At 41.8% G+C, this 16,280-nt stretch overlaps 1 protein-coding gene across 8 annotated transcripts in view; it reads left to right on the forward strand.

The window, feature by feature from the left end:
• UBR2 (ubiquitin protein ligase E3 component n-recognin 2) overlaps positions 1–13,860 on the forward strand; it is a 93,210-nt gene extending 79,350 nt beyond the window's left edge. For 4 of the 8 annotated variants that reach the window (XM_081140956.1, XM_081140955.1, XM_081140960.1 and 1 more), the window contains exons 39-47: positions 1,083–1,218; positions 1,692–1,782; positions 3,187–3,317; positions 4,029–4,137; positions 6,485–6,541; positions 7,860–7,937; positions 8,785–8,955; positions 10,342–10,443; positions 11,758–13,860. In XM_081140956.1, the coding sequence (XP_080997082.1) occupies positions 1,083–1,218; positions 1,692–1,782; positions 3,187–3,317; positions 4,029–4,137; positions 6,485–6,541; positions 7,860–7,937; positions 8,785–8,955; positions 10,342–10,443; positions 11,758–11,899 (1,017 nt within the window). In that variant the 3' untranslated portion in view covers positions 11,900–13,860. Of the gene's footprint in view, positions 1–1,082; positions 1,219–1,691; positions 1,783–3,186; positions 3,318–4,028; positions 4,138–6,484; positions 6,542–7,859; positions 7,938–8,784; positions 8,956–10,341; positions 10,444–11,564 lie in introns of all 8 variants that reach the window. The other 4 variants (XM_081140958.1, XM_081140957.1, XM_081140961.1 and 1 more) reach the window with 2 other exon arrangements.
• The last annotated feature ends 2,420 nt before the right edge of the window (positions 13,861–16,280 follow it).

A 16,280-nucleotide genomic window follows, 5' to 3' on the forward strand; every position in this document is an offset into this window, starting at 1 on the left:
AGCAATAGACATCCACTTTGATTTAGAGAAAAGTATGTCTTCTGGGCAGTCTGGTGCCAGAACACACCACTGGCTGAACTTTGGCCCCACCTCAAATGGGTCCCCTTCCTCAAAACACTGAGTACAGTGCCACACACAGCAGCCCCGAGTGCTGTTTCCTTAATCTCTTTGGCATCAGATCCTGTACCTTTAAGTTGGTTAGTACTTACCTCATATGATGTGTCAGAACTCAGTGGGATGATCAGTGTAAAGAGCTTAGAGCACTGTTTCCCTGGTAAGTGTTAGCCATTGTGACTGTCCCCGTTTCTCTTGTGTAAACCACCGTCGTGCAGGCAGCAGGAGCGAACAGGAGAACTAACATTTATTAAAGACCTTACTGCTTTCACATCCATTCCTGTTTAGTCCTTTACATCCTTGCTACTGAAGTATTAAAAACACATATATTCTCTCTAGTTTACAAATAGGGAAACTGAGGCTCAGAGGTGTTAACTTGTCTAAAAAGTTCATAAGAGGAGCTGGGGTTCATATCTAGATCTTTGTGGGTCCAAAATCCGTGCTTTTTCCATTGCTCACTTCTAGAAAGATTTCAGCTTTTTTTTGTTTTTTAAGAATAGTTTATTGATTTTTAGAGAAAAGTGGGAGGAGAGCGAGAGAGAGAGACCAATGTCAGAGCAAGACATCAACTGGCTGCCTCCTGCACTTGCCGCACTGGGGTTCAAGCATGAAATCTGGGCTTATGCCCTTGGCTGAGAATCGAACCGGCAGTCTCCTGGTTCACGGGACAACGCCCAAACAACCAACTAGGCCACACTGGCCAGGGCTGTTATTTTATTATTATTAACAATAAGCTATATAGGGAAATCACTGGATAAATGAGATGATAGTACCCATCAAAACTCTTAGCTCTTAAGTAATTTCATTTAGCCAATCCTGGTGGGATTTCTAACATGTGTACTGTTTAAGAACAAAGATTTCTTAAAGGGAGGGGCAGAGCTCTGAAGGGGGTCATATCAAGAAAATGGAAACATGTTTAGGTGTGAAAGGAATGACAAGCTGTCTGATGCTCTGTATGTGGTATCTAGGTGGGCTTGGTGCTCGCTTTCCCTGCACTGCAGTGTCAGGATTTTTCAGGGATCAGCCTTGGCACTGGAGACCTGCACATTTTCCATCTGGTTACTATGGCGCACATCATACAGATCCTACTTACCTCGTGTACAGGTAACTCCTTTTTGTCGGCCTTTTGAAGGAGGTACTTGAGTTTTCTGTTCTAAAAAAGTATTGAAGGAAAATGTGCTTGGCTGAGAACAGTACATAAATTATAATTAGGCTGCTTGTTTTGCTGTTCATCCTCGTGTGACAAGTTTTTAAATAAATTTCTCCTATTAAAATCCCTTAGCAATGTGAGTCATTACTTTTATAAGTTTAGTAATATTTGAGTGCCATAGACTGTATATTTAGCTGATTTAGCTCACTGCATGCTGCCTGACACCCTGAATCAGCACAGCTGCTTCCCCCAAAGCCTGCAGGCTCCTTATTGTGACGGAGATCGACACTGTGCTCACACCTGAGGAATTAAAGTTCTGTGTGTTCTGTGGGAGTATTTTTCATACTTTATTTGAGTGCTTAAATGATGTGGTCACCAATCCACTTCGTAGGCAGATACAGAGTACTAATACTTCCTTTTCTTTCAGAAGAGAATGGCATGGACCAAGAAACGCCTGCCGGTGAAGAAGAGTTAGCAGTTCTTGCTTTGTATAAAACACTTCGCCAGTGTACGGGAAGGTGGGGTCATAGTCTTTACATGATAGGCAGCTCCCCAAATAGTAGTAGGTGGTAGCAAGAAAAAGGCATTTATTTGTTAAATAAGGGAAAGTGCTGTCTGTTGACATGTTTTTTGTTGTTGGGTTTGTTTGTTTTTATATTGATTTTTAGAGAGACAGGAGGGAGGGGGAGAGAGAAACATTGATGTGAAGGTGGAACATCAGTTGGCTGCCTCCTGCACACTCCCTACTGGGGATCAAGCCCGAAACCCCGAGAATGTGCCCTGACCAGGAATTGAAGCTACAACCTTTCAGTGCATGGGATGATACCAACCAACTGAGCCACATGGGCCAGGGCTGTTAACATATTTTAAAAAGAAGATGGTATATCTGCAGGACTCCTGAACTTTTATTATACTAATGTGGTTGGAATTCTCAGAGCTTCCCACATTTACTTGGCCAAGGAACCCTTCTTTTGCTCAGGAGATGGCACATGGAAACACAGAATTTATTTTGGAAAGTGCTATTCTAAAACATATTATCTCACTAGAAATTAAATTGGCATAATTTGTTTTTAAGGCAGTATCCAGGACTGGCAGGAATGCAGTGATATTATTCAAACTTCACATATTGTTGGAATAATTTTGATTTGGTACAACAGTTTCATTTAGCTTTCTGACGGTGTATGTTAAGAACTGTATTGTTTTTTTACTGCTATCCCATTTCTGAGAATCCACACTAACGAAATAATCCAACATACAGAAAAATGTATAAACATAAACATATACACTCTGATACTAGTTATATGGCAAAGAATTTACAGCAGTCTCAGCGCTTGCTTGCTGGGGATTAATTTGGTATCATTTATGATTGATTTGTTCCAGAATGTTGTATTTTCAATAAAAATTGTGATGTTCTGAAAAACAAGTTAATTTTATTTTTTAAATATGTTTTCATTGATTTTGGAGAGGAATAGAGAGGTAGAAACATAGATCGGCTGCCTCCTGCACACCCCTACTGGGGATCGAGCCTGCAACCCTGCATGTTCCCTGACCTAGAATCAAACTGGTGACCTCTTGGTTCATGGGTCAATACTCAACCACTGAGCCATACCAGCTGGGCAAAAAAAATATATTAATTCTAAATTTCAGCTGTTAAATTATGACTAAGACAAATTAGTATGAAAATAGTTTGCCAACATAGTACCTGCTGATAAAGAGTCTAGAATAGTGGATAGTTTTTTTTATTTTCCAAATTTTCTTTTTATGTTACTGCTACAAATTTCAGTAACAGCATTGGAAGCTATATCACTATTTTATAACTGACATTCTATTATAGTCAGCCTACCCACTCCTTTTAAGCCTATATCTTTACGCATTGTGCTGTAAATAGAATGACCTTTTCTTATTAAATTTTTGTCTTTTAGTGTCTTGAAAGAAATATCATCCGGCTGGCACCTGTGGAGGAGTGTCAGAGCTGGAATCATGCCCTTCCTAAAGTGTTCCGCTTTGTTTTTTCATTACTTAAATGGAGTTCCTTCCCCGCCAGAAATTCAAGGTAACTTCTAATTTTTTTCAAAATGTTTTTTAACTTTGAAGTTCAGAATATCCATAATTGCACACAAATCTGATTTTAGTGTCGTAATTCATTTGCTACTTCGTGGTGGTTTTTTACATTCTGTTTTGATTCATTTCATAAAAGTAGTGTAAAGGTAGAGTTAAAGTTTACTGTATCTGTGTCTCACAGAGCCTTGCGAAGGGCACAAAGTGCCTGTGTGTCACGCTGCTCTCTAAAGGCTTGTTGACTAGTCTCTCCATTCAGCTAGTTGCCCAGGCACCATATAGGCCAATTCAGACTTCCTAATCATTTGCAAGGGTGATTAGAATAAGTGTTTAAATCCATCTCCCATGATGAAATCACATATTTCTGTACTGCTTTATACTTTTCCAGAACACTCATGTTGTTTTTGTCATTTAATATTTATAACTAACCCCATAAAGTAGATCATGCAAGTAAACCTTTAACAAATGGTAAAACAGATACCAAGAAATTGTAACCGGTTTGATGTAGGAGTTCACCTGACTCTACTCTGAATTGTGTCATTTGCTGTGGGAACCCACCCATGTGCCATCTTGTTAACTTCCTGCAAGTTATGAACCTGGCAAATTTGAACTCTTTCCTCATGCTATTCTTAAGCTCTGCTATTCTTATTCTGATACGGAATCTAGTAGTTGTTATATGCATTACTCTTTTCTTCTCCATTTACAGTTCCTGGAACAAACCATTTTGAACATTTATGTAACTATCTTTCTCTGCCAAGCAACCTCATTTGCCTTTTTCAAGAAAATAGTGAGATAACGAAATTACTGATTGAAAGGTAATGATTTCTACACTTTCTTTTATTACATTAAATGAAGTTATACAGAAACAAACTTCAGTTTATCACAGATATTGCAAAATTCTCAAGTAGTGAGCCTGGAAGTATTCAATCCATGTACTTTAAACTATAATGACTAGGCCTTCTTAGTTAAGGATTTACCTTTTTGGTAAGATTTTTACCAAGCTAGTGAATAGCATAAGCAGATTTGCTTGGAAGGAGAGTAGTGGTGGAAATGTTTTATTTCCTCTGATCAACTTAGTTGCTAAGGTCTCAGTTCCGTAGATTTGGGGAACTGAAAGAAACTAGTATTACTTAGTCCATTAACCTTAGTTTAACGTTTGGCTGTTTTGCCCTGGCCTGGTGGCTCAGTTTGGTGGAGCATCATCGCCGTGCAGTCAGCGAATGGTCTCGGGTCAGGGCACATACCCAGGTTTCGTGTTCGATCCCCAGTCAGGGCATGTATGTGAGGCAGCCAATCTGTGTTTCTCTCTTACATTGATTTTTTTTTTCCTCTCTCTCTCTCCCTCTCCCCCTCTCTCTAAAAAAAATCAGTTTAAAAAATAATAAAGTAAAATAAAATTGGCTGTTTTATGCACCGAATGAGAGAAGGTATTTGCAAATCATATACCTGATAAGGGATTAATATCTAGAACATATATATATACAGAATTCCTACATCTCAACAACAAAAAAGCAAACAACCCGTTAAAAAAATGACCAAAGAAAAATTATTTTTAAGAAAATTTTTTAAAAAGAGCAAAGGACTCTTCCAAAGAATGTGTACAAATGGCCGATGAGCACATGAAAACATGCTCAAAGTCACGAGTCATTGGGGAATGTAAATCAAAATTGCAATGAGCCTGGCCAGTGTTGTTGAGCGTCGACCTATGAACCAGGAGGTCAGGGTTCAATTCCTAGTCAGGGCACATGGCCAAGATGCGGGCTCGATCCCCAGTAGGGGGCATGCAGGAGGCAGCCGATCAATCACTCTCTAATCATTGATGTTTCTATCTCCCCCTCTCCCTTCCTCTCTCTGAAATCAATAAAAACTTTAAAAAAAAAAAAAAAACTGCAGTGAGATACTACTTTACACCCATTAGGATGGCTAATAAAAAAGGTAGCCCTACCCGGTTTGACTCAGTTGTTAGAGTGTCAGCCTGAGGACTGAAGGATCCCAGGTTCTGTTCTGGCCACTGGTGTGTATGTCGGTTGCATGCTTTATCCCCGGCCCCTATTGGGACACTTGGCTTCCAAGCAGCCAATCAGTGTGTCCCTCTCACATCGATGTTTCTCTTTCTCTTTCTCTCTCTCCCACTCTCTCTGAAAAGCAATGGAAAAAAATATCCTTGGGTGGGGATTTAAAAAAAAGGCAGACCATATGTGCTAATGAAGATGTTGAAAGATTGGGATTCCTGTGCATTGCTGGTAGGAAAAGAAGATGGTGTAGCCACTCTGGAAAACAGTATGGTAGTTTCTCAAAAAGTTAGACATAGAATTATGATATGAGCCAGCAGTTCCACTTCTAGGGGTATATTGTAAAAGAATTGAAAGTAGGTACTCAGCTACTTGTACACACATGTTCATAGCAGCACTATTCACAATAGCCAGTATCTATCAACAGATACCAGAGAAATAAAATGTGCTGCACACGTACAGTGGAATGTATTATTCCGCCTTAAGAGGGAAGGAAATTCTGACATAAGCCATAACATGGATGAACCTTAGGACATGCTAAGTGAAACAAGCCAGTCACAAAAGAACACTATGTTTTTACTTACATGAGGAACCTAGGGTAGTCGAATTCATGGAGACAGAAAACAGAGTGGTGATTGCCGGAGCCTGGTGGAGGGAGGAATGGGTTAGTGTTTAACAAGTATAGTTTGTAAAAAGTTCTAGAAATGGATGGTGGTGGTAGTTGTCCAGCAGTGTCAATGTACTTAATGCCAAAGAACTATACACTTAAAAATGGCTACAATGATAAGTTTTATGTTAAGTATATTTTACTACAATAAGAAAAAGTTTTTAATATAAGTGTTCTAGCTCCAGATAATAGCTTGTCATTAATTCACAGGTTTTTCCAGAGTGTCCAAATTAGTGAGGTAATAGTGTATGTAGCCACAAGTTTTAATATATTTAGCATTCTTTTAGAAAACCATAGGGTCATATTTTTGTGGTTTTAAAAGTTGCAGACAAAATACGATATTCCTCCAAGTTTCTTTTGAATTGGTAAACATATTAAACAAAGATTTTTTTTCCTCTTACTGGATTTAGAGAGGAAAAAATTGAAGTTCTAACCCTTCAAAAGTAAAAAGTGGTTTCTTTTTTTCCCCCAATTACATGAAAGTTGGTGCCAGAACATTGAAGTTAAAAGATATCTAGAAGGTGAAAGAGATGCTATCAGGTAAGTTAAATTTTGTCAGATCCATGGTGGGGGTGGGAGGCAGGGAGGCAGTAGGGTGTGAGTGCTGTGTTCCTTCAACACTTACCTCCTAGGCCTTCAGTGATTCCAAGAGGTCGGCCATCGTGCCTTCATATTCTTTTCTTCTTAGTCTAATGGTGGTGAGAGTTTGTAAAAGAATCAGACTATTTTGAAATGTTTGCTTTAAAAAAAATGTGGGTCCTTTTTAGTTTTTTCTTGGCTCTATTTTTTTCTTTTATTATGGAAAATTTCAAACTATACCAAAGTTTAAATAGCATAAGGCTCCACGTACCTATCATTCAGCTTCAGTAATTATCAAATGACGACCAGTGATTTTTTTTTTTTCCGTTCCTTTGACATTAGCTCATTCTGATTCTACATTATGCTCTACCAGGTGATAACAGGTGTATTTCATCTATTAACACCTTGCTGACCAGCTGTTTTGAACCAGAACTTGCCTGTACAATTTCATATGGTTCAACTCTGCAGTCAGAAAACTCATTATGTGGAACAGTAGTTCTCAACTTGGGGTATACATCAGAACATTGGAAACTTAAAAAAAAATACTGGGGGCCCTACCTGCCAAATCTATTTATCTATAGTTGGGCTCCTAGCCTGTATGTTACACCCCCCCCCCCCCAAATCGTCCCCAAGTGATTCTGGTCCAAGCAGCTTCCTCTTGGTTTCAGCCCACTCCTATCTCTGCCATAGGTAAAGTAGGGAAGGCCAGACCACATGGCCCATGCGGGGCGGGTGTGAGTCCTCAGAGTGGGGCCTCAAATACCATTTGAATTTGGATCTGAATTTCATATGAATTAACTTGTCACAGAATCAACATGGCCTGGCACCTCTAATTTATCTGTTCTTTACTTCTCTCCTCCAACTCACATGTGCCTTAAGATCGCCTTTAATAAGCGCCCTTCTCTGCCCTCCCTCCTAGGTTCTGTGGTTGGGCTCCATTCCCGGGTTGTTTGGGGAGAAGCCTGGGGAGGAATATCCTTTTCTTTCCCTCCCCTGCTTCCCAGAGCTACCACATTTTCACTTAAAAGGGGCAGATTCTAAGTACTGTCTACTGTCTTGATGATTTATTCTGAGCTTTTCAAGTAAAAATGTGAACCCTAAGGGCATGTGTTATTTAAGTATGAATTCTAAAAAATTTTAATGTAGCTTCTTTTACTGCTGTGTTAGCACTCAGCACTCAGGTTCAGTCTACCTTTATTTGTTTTGACTAAGTTGAGTTATCTTGTCGTTGTGATATGATCTCATATGAACTCATTTTATGTATGTGGTTTTTTTTAAGCTATCCAAGAGAATCTAACAAATTAATAGACCTTCCAGAAGATTACAGCAGCCTCATTAATCAAGCATCTAATTTCTCGTAAGTTTTGATATTAGAATATTGAGCATTTCCTACCACTGGAAACACATCTCTACATAGAATTAAGGGATTTTGTTCATTTTTCTGTTTTGTTTGGGTAGGGGCATTGTAACATCAAGTCATCTTTACACTACCTAACTTGTAAAAGCATCATTCCACCATGTTTCAGAATAAGAAATGGGAAAGGGGCTGATTTTTGCCCCACCCTATATAAAGTAATTTTTAATACATTATAAATGTTTCATGTGCCAGTAGCATAAAGAATAATCAGTAGTGTGAAAATGTAAACATGACCTAGACAGTTGAAACTCTGTGTATCTCTTCTCCGGTGCACCCTCCTCTTGCCCTGAGAGATCCACTGTTCCGAATGGAGTGTGAGCATTCCTGGGCACTTACACGTTCTCTGCAAATGTTTATATCCTAAGCAGCATTATTATTTGTTATTACTATTTTGCATTTTAAGCTTTAAAATGGCATTGCACTGTACATATCCTACATCTTTTTTACTCAGCATTGTTTGTAAGATTTATTTATACATGTGACATATTATAACGTTTAATTCATCACTTTTCACTGTATATAGTATTTCATTATATAACAGTAGCAGAATTTACATGTTTGAGTATATTTTTCTTTTTTCTCTGATAGTTGATTGTTCCCAGTACGTGGGGGGGGGGGGGGGGGAGTGTATGTGTGGTGTCCCTATTCGAGGAGTAATTTCCCTGGGCCATGGGGACAGCCGTCTTCAGCTCTCCCTGGCATTGCACAGTTTTGTTCCACAATGGCTTTATCACCATCAGCCCCGCCTCTGTAGAGCGATGACTTGTGCTTTTTTTGTTCCTTGGAGGTGCCCCAAGTCAGGCGGCGACAAGAGCAGAGCCCCAACCCTGTGCCTTGTGTGCGGCACCCTGCTGTGCTCCCAGAGCTACTGCTGCCAGGCTGAGCTGGAAGGAGAGGACGTGGGGGCTTGCACGGCCCACACCCACTCCTGTGGCTCGGGAGTGGGCATCTTCCTGAGGTAGGCGCCACGGGGGCCCATCGGCCCTCAGCTCTGAGGCTGCTGTTCACATGGTTGTAGCCATTCGAAAGACATGAGGGGGCCTTGTCTTCTCACATCTCACATTTGGCTTGTGCTAATTCTTTGTTGGTTCTTCCACTATCATTATTCCCATCCCTGCGACAGCTCTGTTCTGCTGTCCTCGTGCCTCATTTGAATGTGAAACTTCCAATTGTCTGACAAGATTTTCTACCCAGATCTAGCCACAGTTACTCCTTTTGTTGTATCTTCTTGGTTTTAGATTCATACATATTACAGGTCGATGTATATAGTTGTATATGTTCAACAACATATGACAAATGCTTATCATGACAACGGTGTCCTGGGCATTGAGAGCACAGTAGTCAGCAAAACAGACCAAAGTCTCTGCCTTCCTGGAGCTCATTTTCTAGTGAGGGAGATAGGAAATCAACATCCTGGTAAGAATTTAGAAAGTGCTATGTGCAGAGGAGGGGAGTAGGAAGTGGCAGCTGGGGGGTTGAATTAGATAGGGAACCAAGGAAGGGCCCTGAAAAAGTGACTTTTGAAGAAAGACCTAAAGAAGTGGGTAGTGCATTCTAGAAAGGGAGCACCAAGTACAAAATTGCTGGGGAATGTGCCTGCTGAATTTAAGAAACAGCAAGGAAGCTGGTGTCACAAGTAGAATCATGGGGGAGAACCGTGGTGCCTGGCATGTCCTGGAGTCGTCTCTGAGTGAGATGGAAACCATTTCAGGGTTTAAAGGAGAGAAGTGACATGAGTCTGAGCTTGTCTGGGGCATGGATTACCTCCATATCTTAGTCATCTTGGTGTCCCCCAGTGCCTGACAGTTTCTTGTATGTGATAGGTTCTCAGTAAATGTTGAATTGAGCTCAGTTTTTTAAAAGTCAAGCAAACCTGTCAGGGATCAGAAGATACTTTTTTTAAAAGCCCTTAGGAAAAATGTGAAAGCAGCGTTTCTCCCTGTCTGGCACATTTCAAAGTTCTTTTTGTCATGTACGGTATTGCTTTATGCTTTAAGTCAGCCTAATTCACAATGTTTGTATATTATTTTATAATGAATAATTTACTCATAGTAGTGGTTAAAATACCAGTAACTATGTATGTTTAGAAGGTAACTTTCTCACACTTTTCAACAATTTTCCAAATGTTGCTAGTATGGGAGCTATTGATTCCTAATCCACAATGTCCCTCTTTCTCACTATATTGATTTACAGTGGTAGTTTTAGTGACATTTCGTGATATGTTGATACTCTTCTGTCTCTGCTTAAATGCCGTTGTTTGTTTATTTCTGTGAGGCTTCAGTCCATTTGAAACTGATTCCAAACCCTGGTTGTAATGTATGATGTGTGAACGGTCTCTCCACAGAGTACGGGAGTGCCAGGTGCTGTTCTTAGCCGGCAAAACCAAAGGCTGTTTTTACTCTCCCCCATACCTTGATGACTACGGGGAGACTGACCAGGGACTCAGGTAAGGGCCCCGTCCCAGGGCCTGGGCTGAATGACACTGGGCCTCCAGAGCCTTCAGCACGTGGTGAGCATGGTGAGCCATGTGGTCCTGAGGCCGGTCTGCTCTCAGCTCAGGGGCTGCGGAGCTTCCGTTCCGGCAGGGGTGGCTGGGACCTGTGGCCTCTTCCAAGCAGGCCACCCTGGCATTCCCTTCCCCAGCCCTTAGAATGTCATGAGGGCCATTGGGGTAGATAAGGGGAAAGAATAGGACAGAATACAACCTTTTTCCATTCCTCACTCCAGAGAACCAGAACTGTTTGAATTGCCATGTGGTATCCTCAGCATCAGAGCTCTGTAGGGATAGCCCATTGGAACTTGTGTGGCTTTGTATGGGGAGACCCAGTGTTCTTCAGGTAACCTAAGAACAAGTCTTCATTGATAAAAAATGAGCTTATTATGTGAGAATCTGGGGGACAGAGATTAGGACATAGAGAGCAATGCAGCAGGATTTGAGGCTTGAGCACTTCTAGGGTGACTTCTGTTATAAGCAAAATACTAACAGCCGTTCCCTCAAGTACTATTACAGAACTTGTTAAGTAATCTGTTTTTGCCCAAAAAGGTAAAAGTTTTACCTAGATATAACCATCCACCCTTGAGGAGCAAAAGTTCAAGGCCTGCAAACTGAGGCAGAATAAGTAGATGGGCTGCCCCAGGTGCTTGGCTGCAAGGTTATAGGCGCATGCCACCTGGTGATGGTTTTTCCTGTTCTCTAAGGCATGTGGGCTCTTAGGAGGAGCCCTGGTTAGAGAGGGAGAGGATTGTGCGCTGAGAATTGGGAGCAGAGGCCCCAGGCATGAACTCACCAAAACCTGTGCTTTGGTTAAAGTAGACCCAGATGTTATTCACATTTGGCTACTGTGCTTAGACTTTGTGGGTGAAAGACAGCACTCTGAGGAACTTACCCTTGTAATTTTCCTTCCACTCCCTGCCCCCCTCCCTTCTTTTTTACATTCAACCAACAAAATGGACAATGAATGGGTAGTTTTAGCCTCTTAACCCACACCTTCCTGTTCAACCCACCCCTGTTCCCTCAGCCCAGTCTGAGGAAGTATAGCTCGTGTGCATTTTCCTCTTTTTTTTCAGCACTTATTTCCCTTCAGCTCCTCCTAGCAAACCTTCAAAGCTAACGTCTTAATAGCCACAGTCGCCTGCCACACAGAAATTGTGCAGAGGATCTAAAACCAATAATTTGTAACTTTTCCTAAACCAGGAAAGGCTGAGATATAATAGATGAATAAACAGAATGCATCCAGAGTGACATCTGTCTTCTTTCTAGACGGGGAAATCCTTTACATTTGTGCAAAGAGCGATTTAAGAAGATTCAGAAGCTCTGGCACCAGCATAGTATCACGGAGGAAATTGGACATGCACAGGAAGCAAATCAGACACTGGTTGGCATTGACTGGCAACATTTATAGTCACTGCGCTACCAAAAACAAACTCGGATTTTTGTAACCCAGCAGCTTTTCAAGAAAGAGAACAGGAAATCAGTTCTACTGGATTTGGAATAAATTCTTTAGTTAAGCTTTTCTTCCCAGTTTTATTTTTATAGTTTCTGGCTCCAGGGACTGATGAAAATTATCTTACGTCAGCACATTTTCTTGCACCATTTGCTGTATCCCTCAAACATAACTTCTTGCGAGGAGCGTCTCTCCCTGGGCAGGACACAGCCCCTGTGTGGGCATCTGACTGCGTCTGATGTTCCCAGTCCTCTGAGCCGCATTACATTACTGGTCAGGGCACTCAGGCCTGAAGCTGATTCACCAGCAGGAGGAAACAAAGTCTCTGGTCTGTTGGGGTCACACTTCCTAGTCCATCAGTGACTTGGCACGGACTAGGTTAGTGTCCCCTCTGCTGATGGACCCTACCTCTAAGAGCAAAGCAGTGGATTTGGACAGCAGCGTTCCTTGTCTGCGTCAGCTGTCAGAGGACTGGGGCACTTGTGCATGAGGAACCCCAGTGAGGAAGGGGAGGCAGTTGTTTCTTCAAGTGCTGGGTGGTTTTCAGAGCTGTGGAAGGTTGGATATTTTTTTTGTCAAGACTTCTGGCTTTGAGAGAAAACTCATTTTAAAGGGCTTTTTGAAAAGTTACAATAGAGTATCCTAATTTTTCAGACGCTATATTCTCATATTTCTAAGACTAAATGGAGAAGTGTATGCATCTAGAATCAAGCACTAGCAAAAAAAAAAAAAAAAAACTGGTTTGAAGTTCCCGCACCCCCATACCTACTCACATTTCCTGGAAAGGTGGATTGCTGTTTACGTGCTGGCTCACTTAGTACATTCCTGGGACAGCCTGTGTGCCCAGGCTTTTTATTCTTTTTAAACATTGTTTTTACTAAGAGGTGTCTTCCTAGAATGATAGCCGCTTAGTCAAATTGATTATAACTATTACACACCACACAGCCATTCGGAGAGCTTGGAAACACCCAGGAAGTGACGGCAGATTTCGTGGTGGAATAAATTCGGAGCCTCTCTAAGGTGGACTAAGAGACAAATGAATAATGAGAGGCTCTTGGATGTTTTTCAGCCATTGCAAGTTACCCTTTCACTCAGTTTTCTTTGAACTGCTCCTAAAAGTTACATCGCACTCAGCTTTGCACACACCACAGTGCACCCAGGAGGAAATTCAGAATCCAGACTTCAGGCTAAAATAAGTGGGGGTTCAGAAGCTGCAGTCACGCTTCCTCTGCAGGTAGCTTTCTGAAAGGATGACCCTGACCCTTCTTGCCTGGGACTGGCTCACCCAGCTGAGGGGAGGTGTTTCTCACCCAACAGGAAGAAAACCCAAATTAGAACCCAGTGCTCTCCTTTTTTCTGGCCTTTTTGCCATTGGTAAGATCTGGTGTTTGGACCGTGGGCAGCATAATGATTTTAATGTTTATTTTAGCCTTTGTCACATACCTGTTCCTTTAGCTTTTAAGCCCAGCTTCTTTTGGCTTTTCTCAATAATGTTCACCAAGATTAAATTTTAAATGATAAAGACCAGATCTGGTCTCTCCCTCATAAGTGGATTATGGACATTTGCACCAAATCATGAGCGTTTTCCAGCTTTCAGGACTGAGAGTGTTGTCCCTGGATTTTATTCTCTGAGAATGTCAGAGTCTAAGAGAAGATAAATTTAGAAGATGAAATAATGTTTGCATCATTGAGCTAATTGTCTTCCCTACTAATGAATCATCTTAGTTTTATGATTTGTGCCGCATGTATTATGTTTATTGTGGAAATGTTTATGTAACACGCTTTCTATATCAGGGAAAATCATATCTGTTTAATAAATTGGCTATAACTTTAATATCTGTGGAAAACTTGTAAAATTTGGAATGTATCATATGTAAAAAGTTTAAAGATATCCAAATAAATGCTTTAGGTGTTGACAGTACTTTGGGTCTGAATGTTTTCTTTCATTTTGTGTCACACATTTAAATACTCTGGAAGTGTTCCCTATGTCACCTTGCTACAATAAAGTGGGACAGCTGTATCAGCTTGACATTTAAGATGCTTATATTATTAGTGTCAGTTATGGCCATGAGCCAAATGATCTTGACCTTCCCATAGAAAGCATGATCATCATTTCAGCTGATTAGGTTTCCTGTGAATTGGCTGTGACAGCTTGTGACCTTTCTGAACCATTATGAACCTCAAGTCACTGGGGAAATGGGGCACTCAGAGTCTCTCCCGGCTCCAAGACCCATATCCAGGTGTAAACGCTCATCCTTACCTGATCCCAGCCCTGGTTCTTCCACCCTCCTCAGACACTTTCTGCTGATGAGAGACATGTAGGAGGGGCGCTGCGTCCTATATTTGCTGAAAGGCGTTGCCTGCAAGAGCTCTGCTGTGCTTTTTAAAATCCTCTTTACAAGAAAGCATCACACTGAAAAGGCAGGTTTCCGTTGTGCTGTCCCTGGTCATTAATGCTGCTTTCAGCTTCCTCCCTTCCCTAGTCCTAATGTCATCAGTGCCAGGGCTCGTTAAGCCCTCTGGTACACTCCTTGCTCGGTCCCTACTCTTGTTTTTCAAGTCAGGTTTTTTGAAGTTTAACAACCACCACAATCGAGAAATAGAGTACCATCACCCAAGCTCTCTCGTGCCCCTTTGTGGTCACCATCCCATCCTGGCCCCTGGCAACCACTAAGTTGTTTCCATCCCTTTGCCTTGCCTCTTCCAGAATGTTGTATAAATATCTGATGTAACCTTTTGGGTCTGCTGCTTTCACAGAGAAGCATGCATTTCAGAGTCATGCATGTTTCCTTTGATTGCAGAGTTTCAGCCATTGTGCATACACAGCAGATGAATTTGCATGAAATAGCACACACACCCTGTACCTTCGGGCGTTTGCATCACCAGGTGATGCTGGTGCAGTTACCAGGTGAAGGACATTTGGGCGACTTGGTGATTATAAATAAACCACTATAAACATTCATGTACAAGTTTTTGTTTGGACCTAAGTTTTCATTCCCCTTGGGTAAACAGTTTTCCTTGATGCCTTAACCCACTCTGCACCATCCTTGTACAACATTCTCTTTAACTTTGCTATTTATACTCATCCTCTGGGGATAACACAGAGTGCCATCAGGAGTTAAGGCCTGATGTCACCTCCCTTCAAGCCAATCTCAGGTCCACTGAGGACTGGGAAGGCCTCTCCTCTCCCTGGACTCCCACCTTCTTACTCCTAACACAGTGCAACTGGCTGGCCACACTCCTCAGGAGCCATCTTTTTATCTAGTAGCAGGTCAGAGGCACTAAGTGCTTTGGTCCCTCCCTGCCCCACCCTAAGCTGCAAACGTTCTGGCCTAGCATTACAGGTACCCAGACGAGGAGGGGCAGGGCAGCGTACAGAGCCGGCAGCGTGCCGTGCAAGCAGCTAAGCTTATTAACCCGTATTGAGGTTACTCAGGGTTTATTTGCTGGCAGCTCAGTCCCAGGTTTGAAAGTGTTGCAAGAGACTATGGGTTATTGAGCGGAGTCCACAAATTCTAGGACACCTGCCTTCTGAAATGTTAATAAGTAGTTATTACCTACTTCTTCACGGTGGAGTAAGAATTTTAAAAGTAGAAGTCCTAAGGCACTGTCTACCTCACCGTATCCCAGGGCTAGGCCGGCAGGACTTTGAAAACTTGGAGTCCCTTGGGTGAAATGAATTTGCACTGGCCCAAGGAAAGACTGAAGTTAGACACTAGGAAGAACCTGGTACCAGAGACCTGATGAGTACTGGTCAATGACCAAAAGAGATGGGCCAGTTTTATCTGGCAGCTTCGGCTCCCTGTTAAAATGCAACTCACCTTAAGGCTGGTGTGAACCAACTGGTGATAATTATTGGAGGGTCAGTTAGTCCTTGGTCCTCAAATCCTGAGGTTGCTTATATCTGCTCTATAACCTGGCCCTGTCGAGACTCATATTTCCCTGTTTGGGGAAATACGTTTTGACCAGAGTGGGGCAGGGGAGGGAGTGCTTTGGAATTTTTACTTAAATGACTAAATTAAGATACTGCATAGTAAAATATTAGATAAATGCAGCTCTGGTCCAGACTAGCAAAATGTTAAGATTATTTGGATAAACTGATAGTCACTGTTCTTGCAGGTAAGAGAGCAAAAGGGAAGGAGGTGACTCCATGCTGTTGAAACACAGCTACCCTGATCATTAACAATGCTTCCTTTTAGTGTCAAGTTTGGTTTTATTTAAAAAAAATACTAGGTAGAGCCTGGTCAGCATGGCTCAGTGGTTCAACATCAACCTAGGATCCAGGAGATCACAGTTCGATTCCCGGTCAGGGCACACGCCCGGGTTGCGGGCTCCATCC

The sequence above is a fragment of the Miniopterus schreibersii genome (assembly GCF_964146895.1).
Source record: "Miniopterus schreibersii genome assembly, chromosome: 6".
Lineage (NCBI taxonomy): Eukaryota > Metazoa > Chordata > Mammalia > Chiroptera > Miniopteridae > Miniopterus > Miniopterus schreibersii.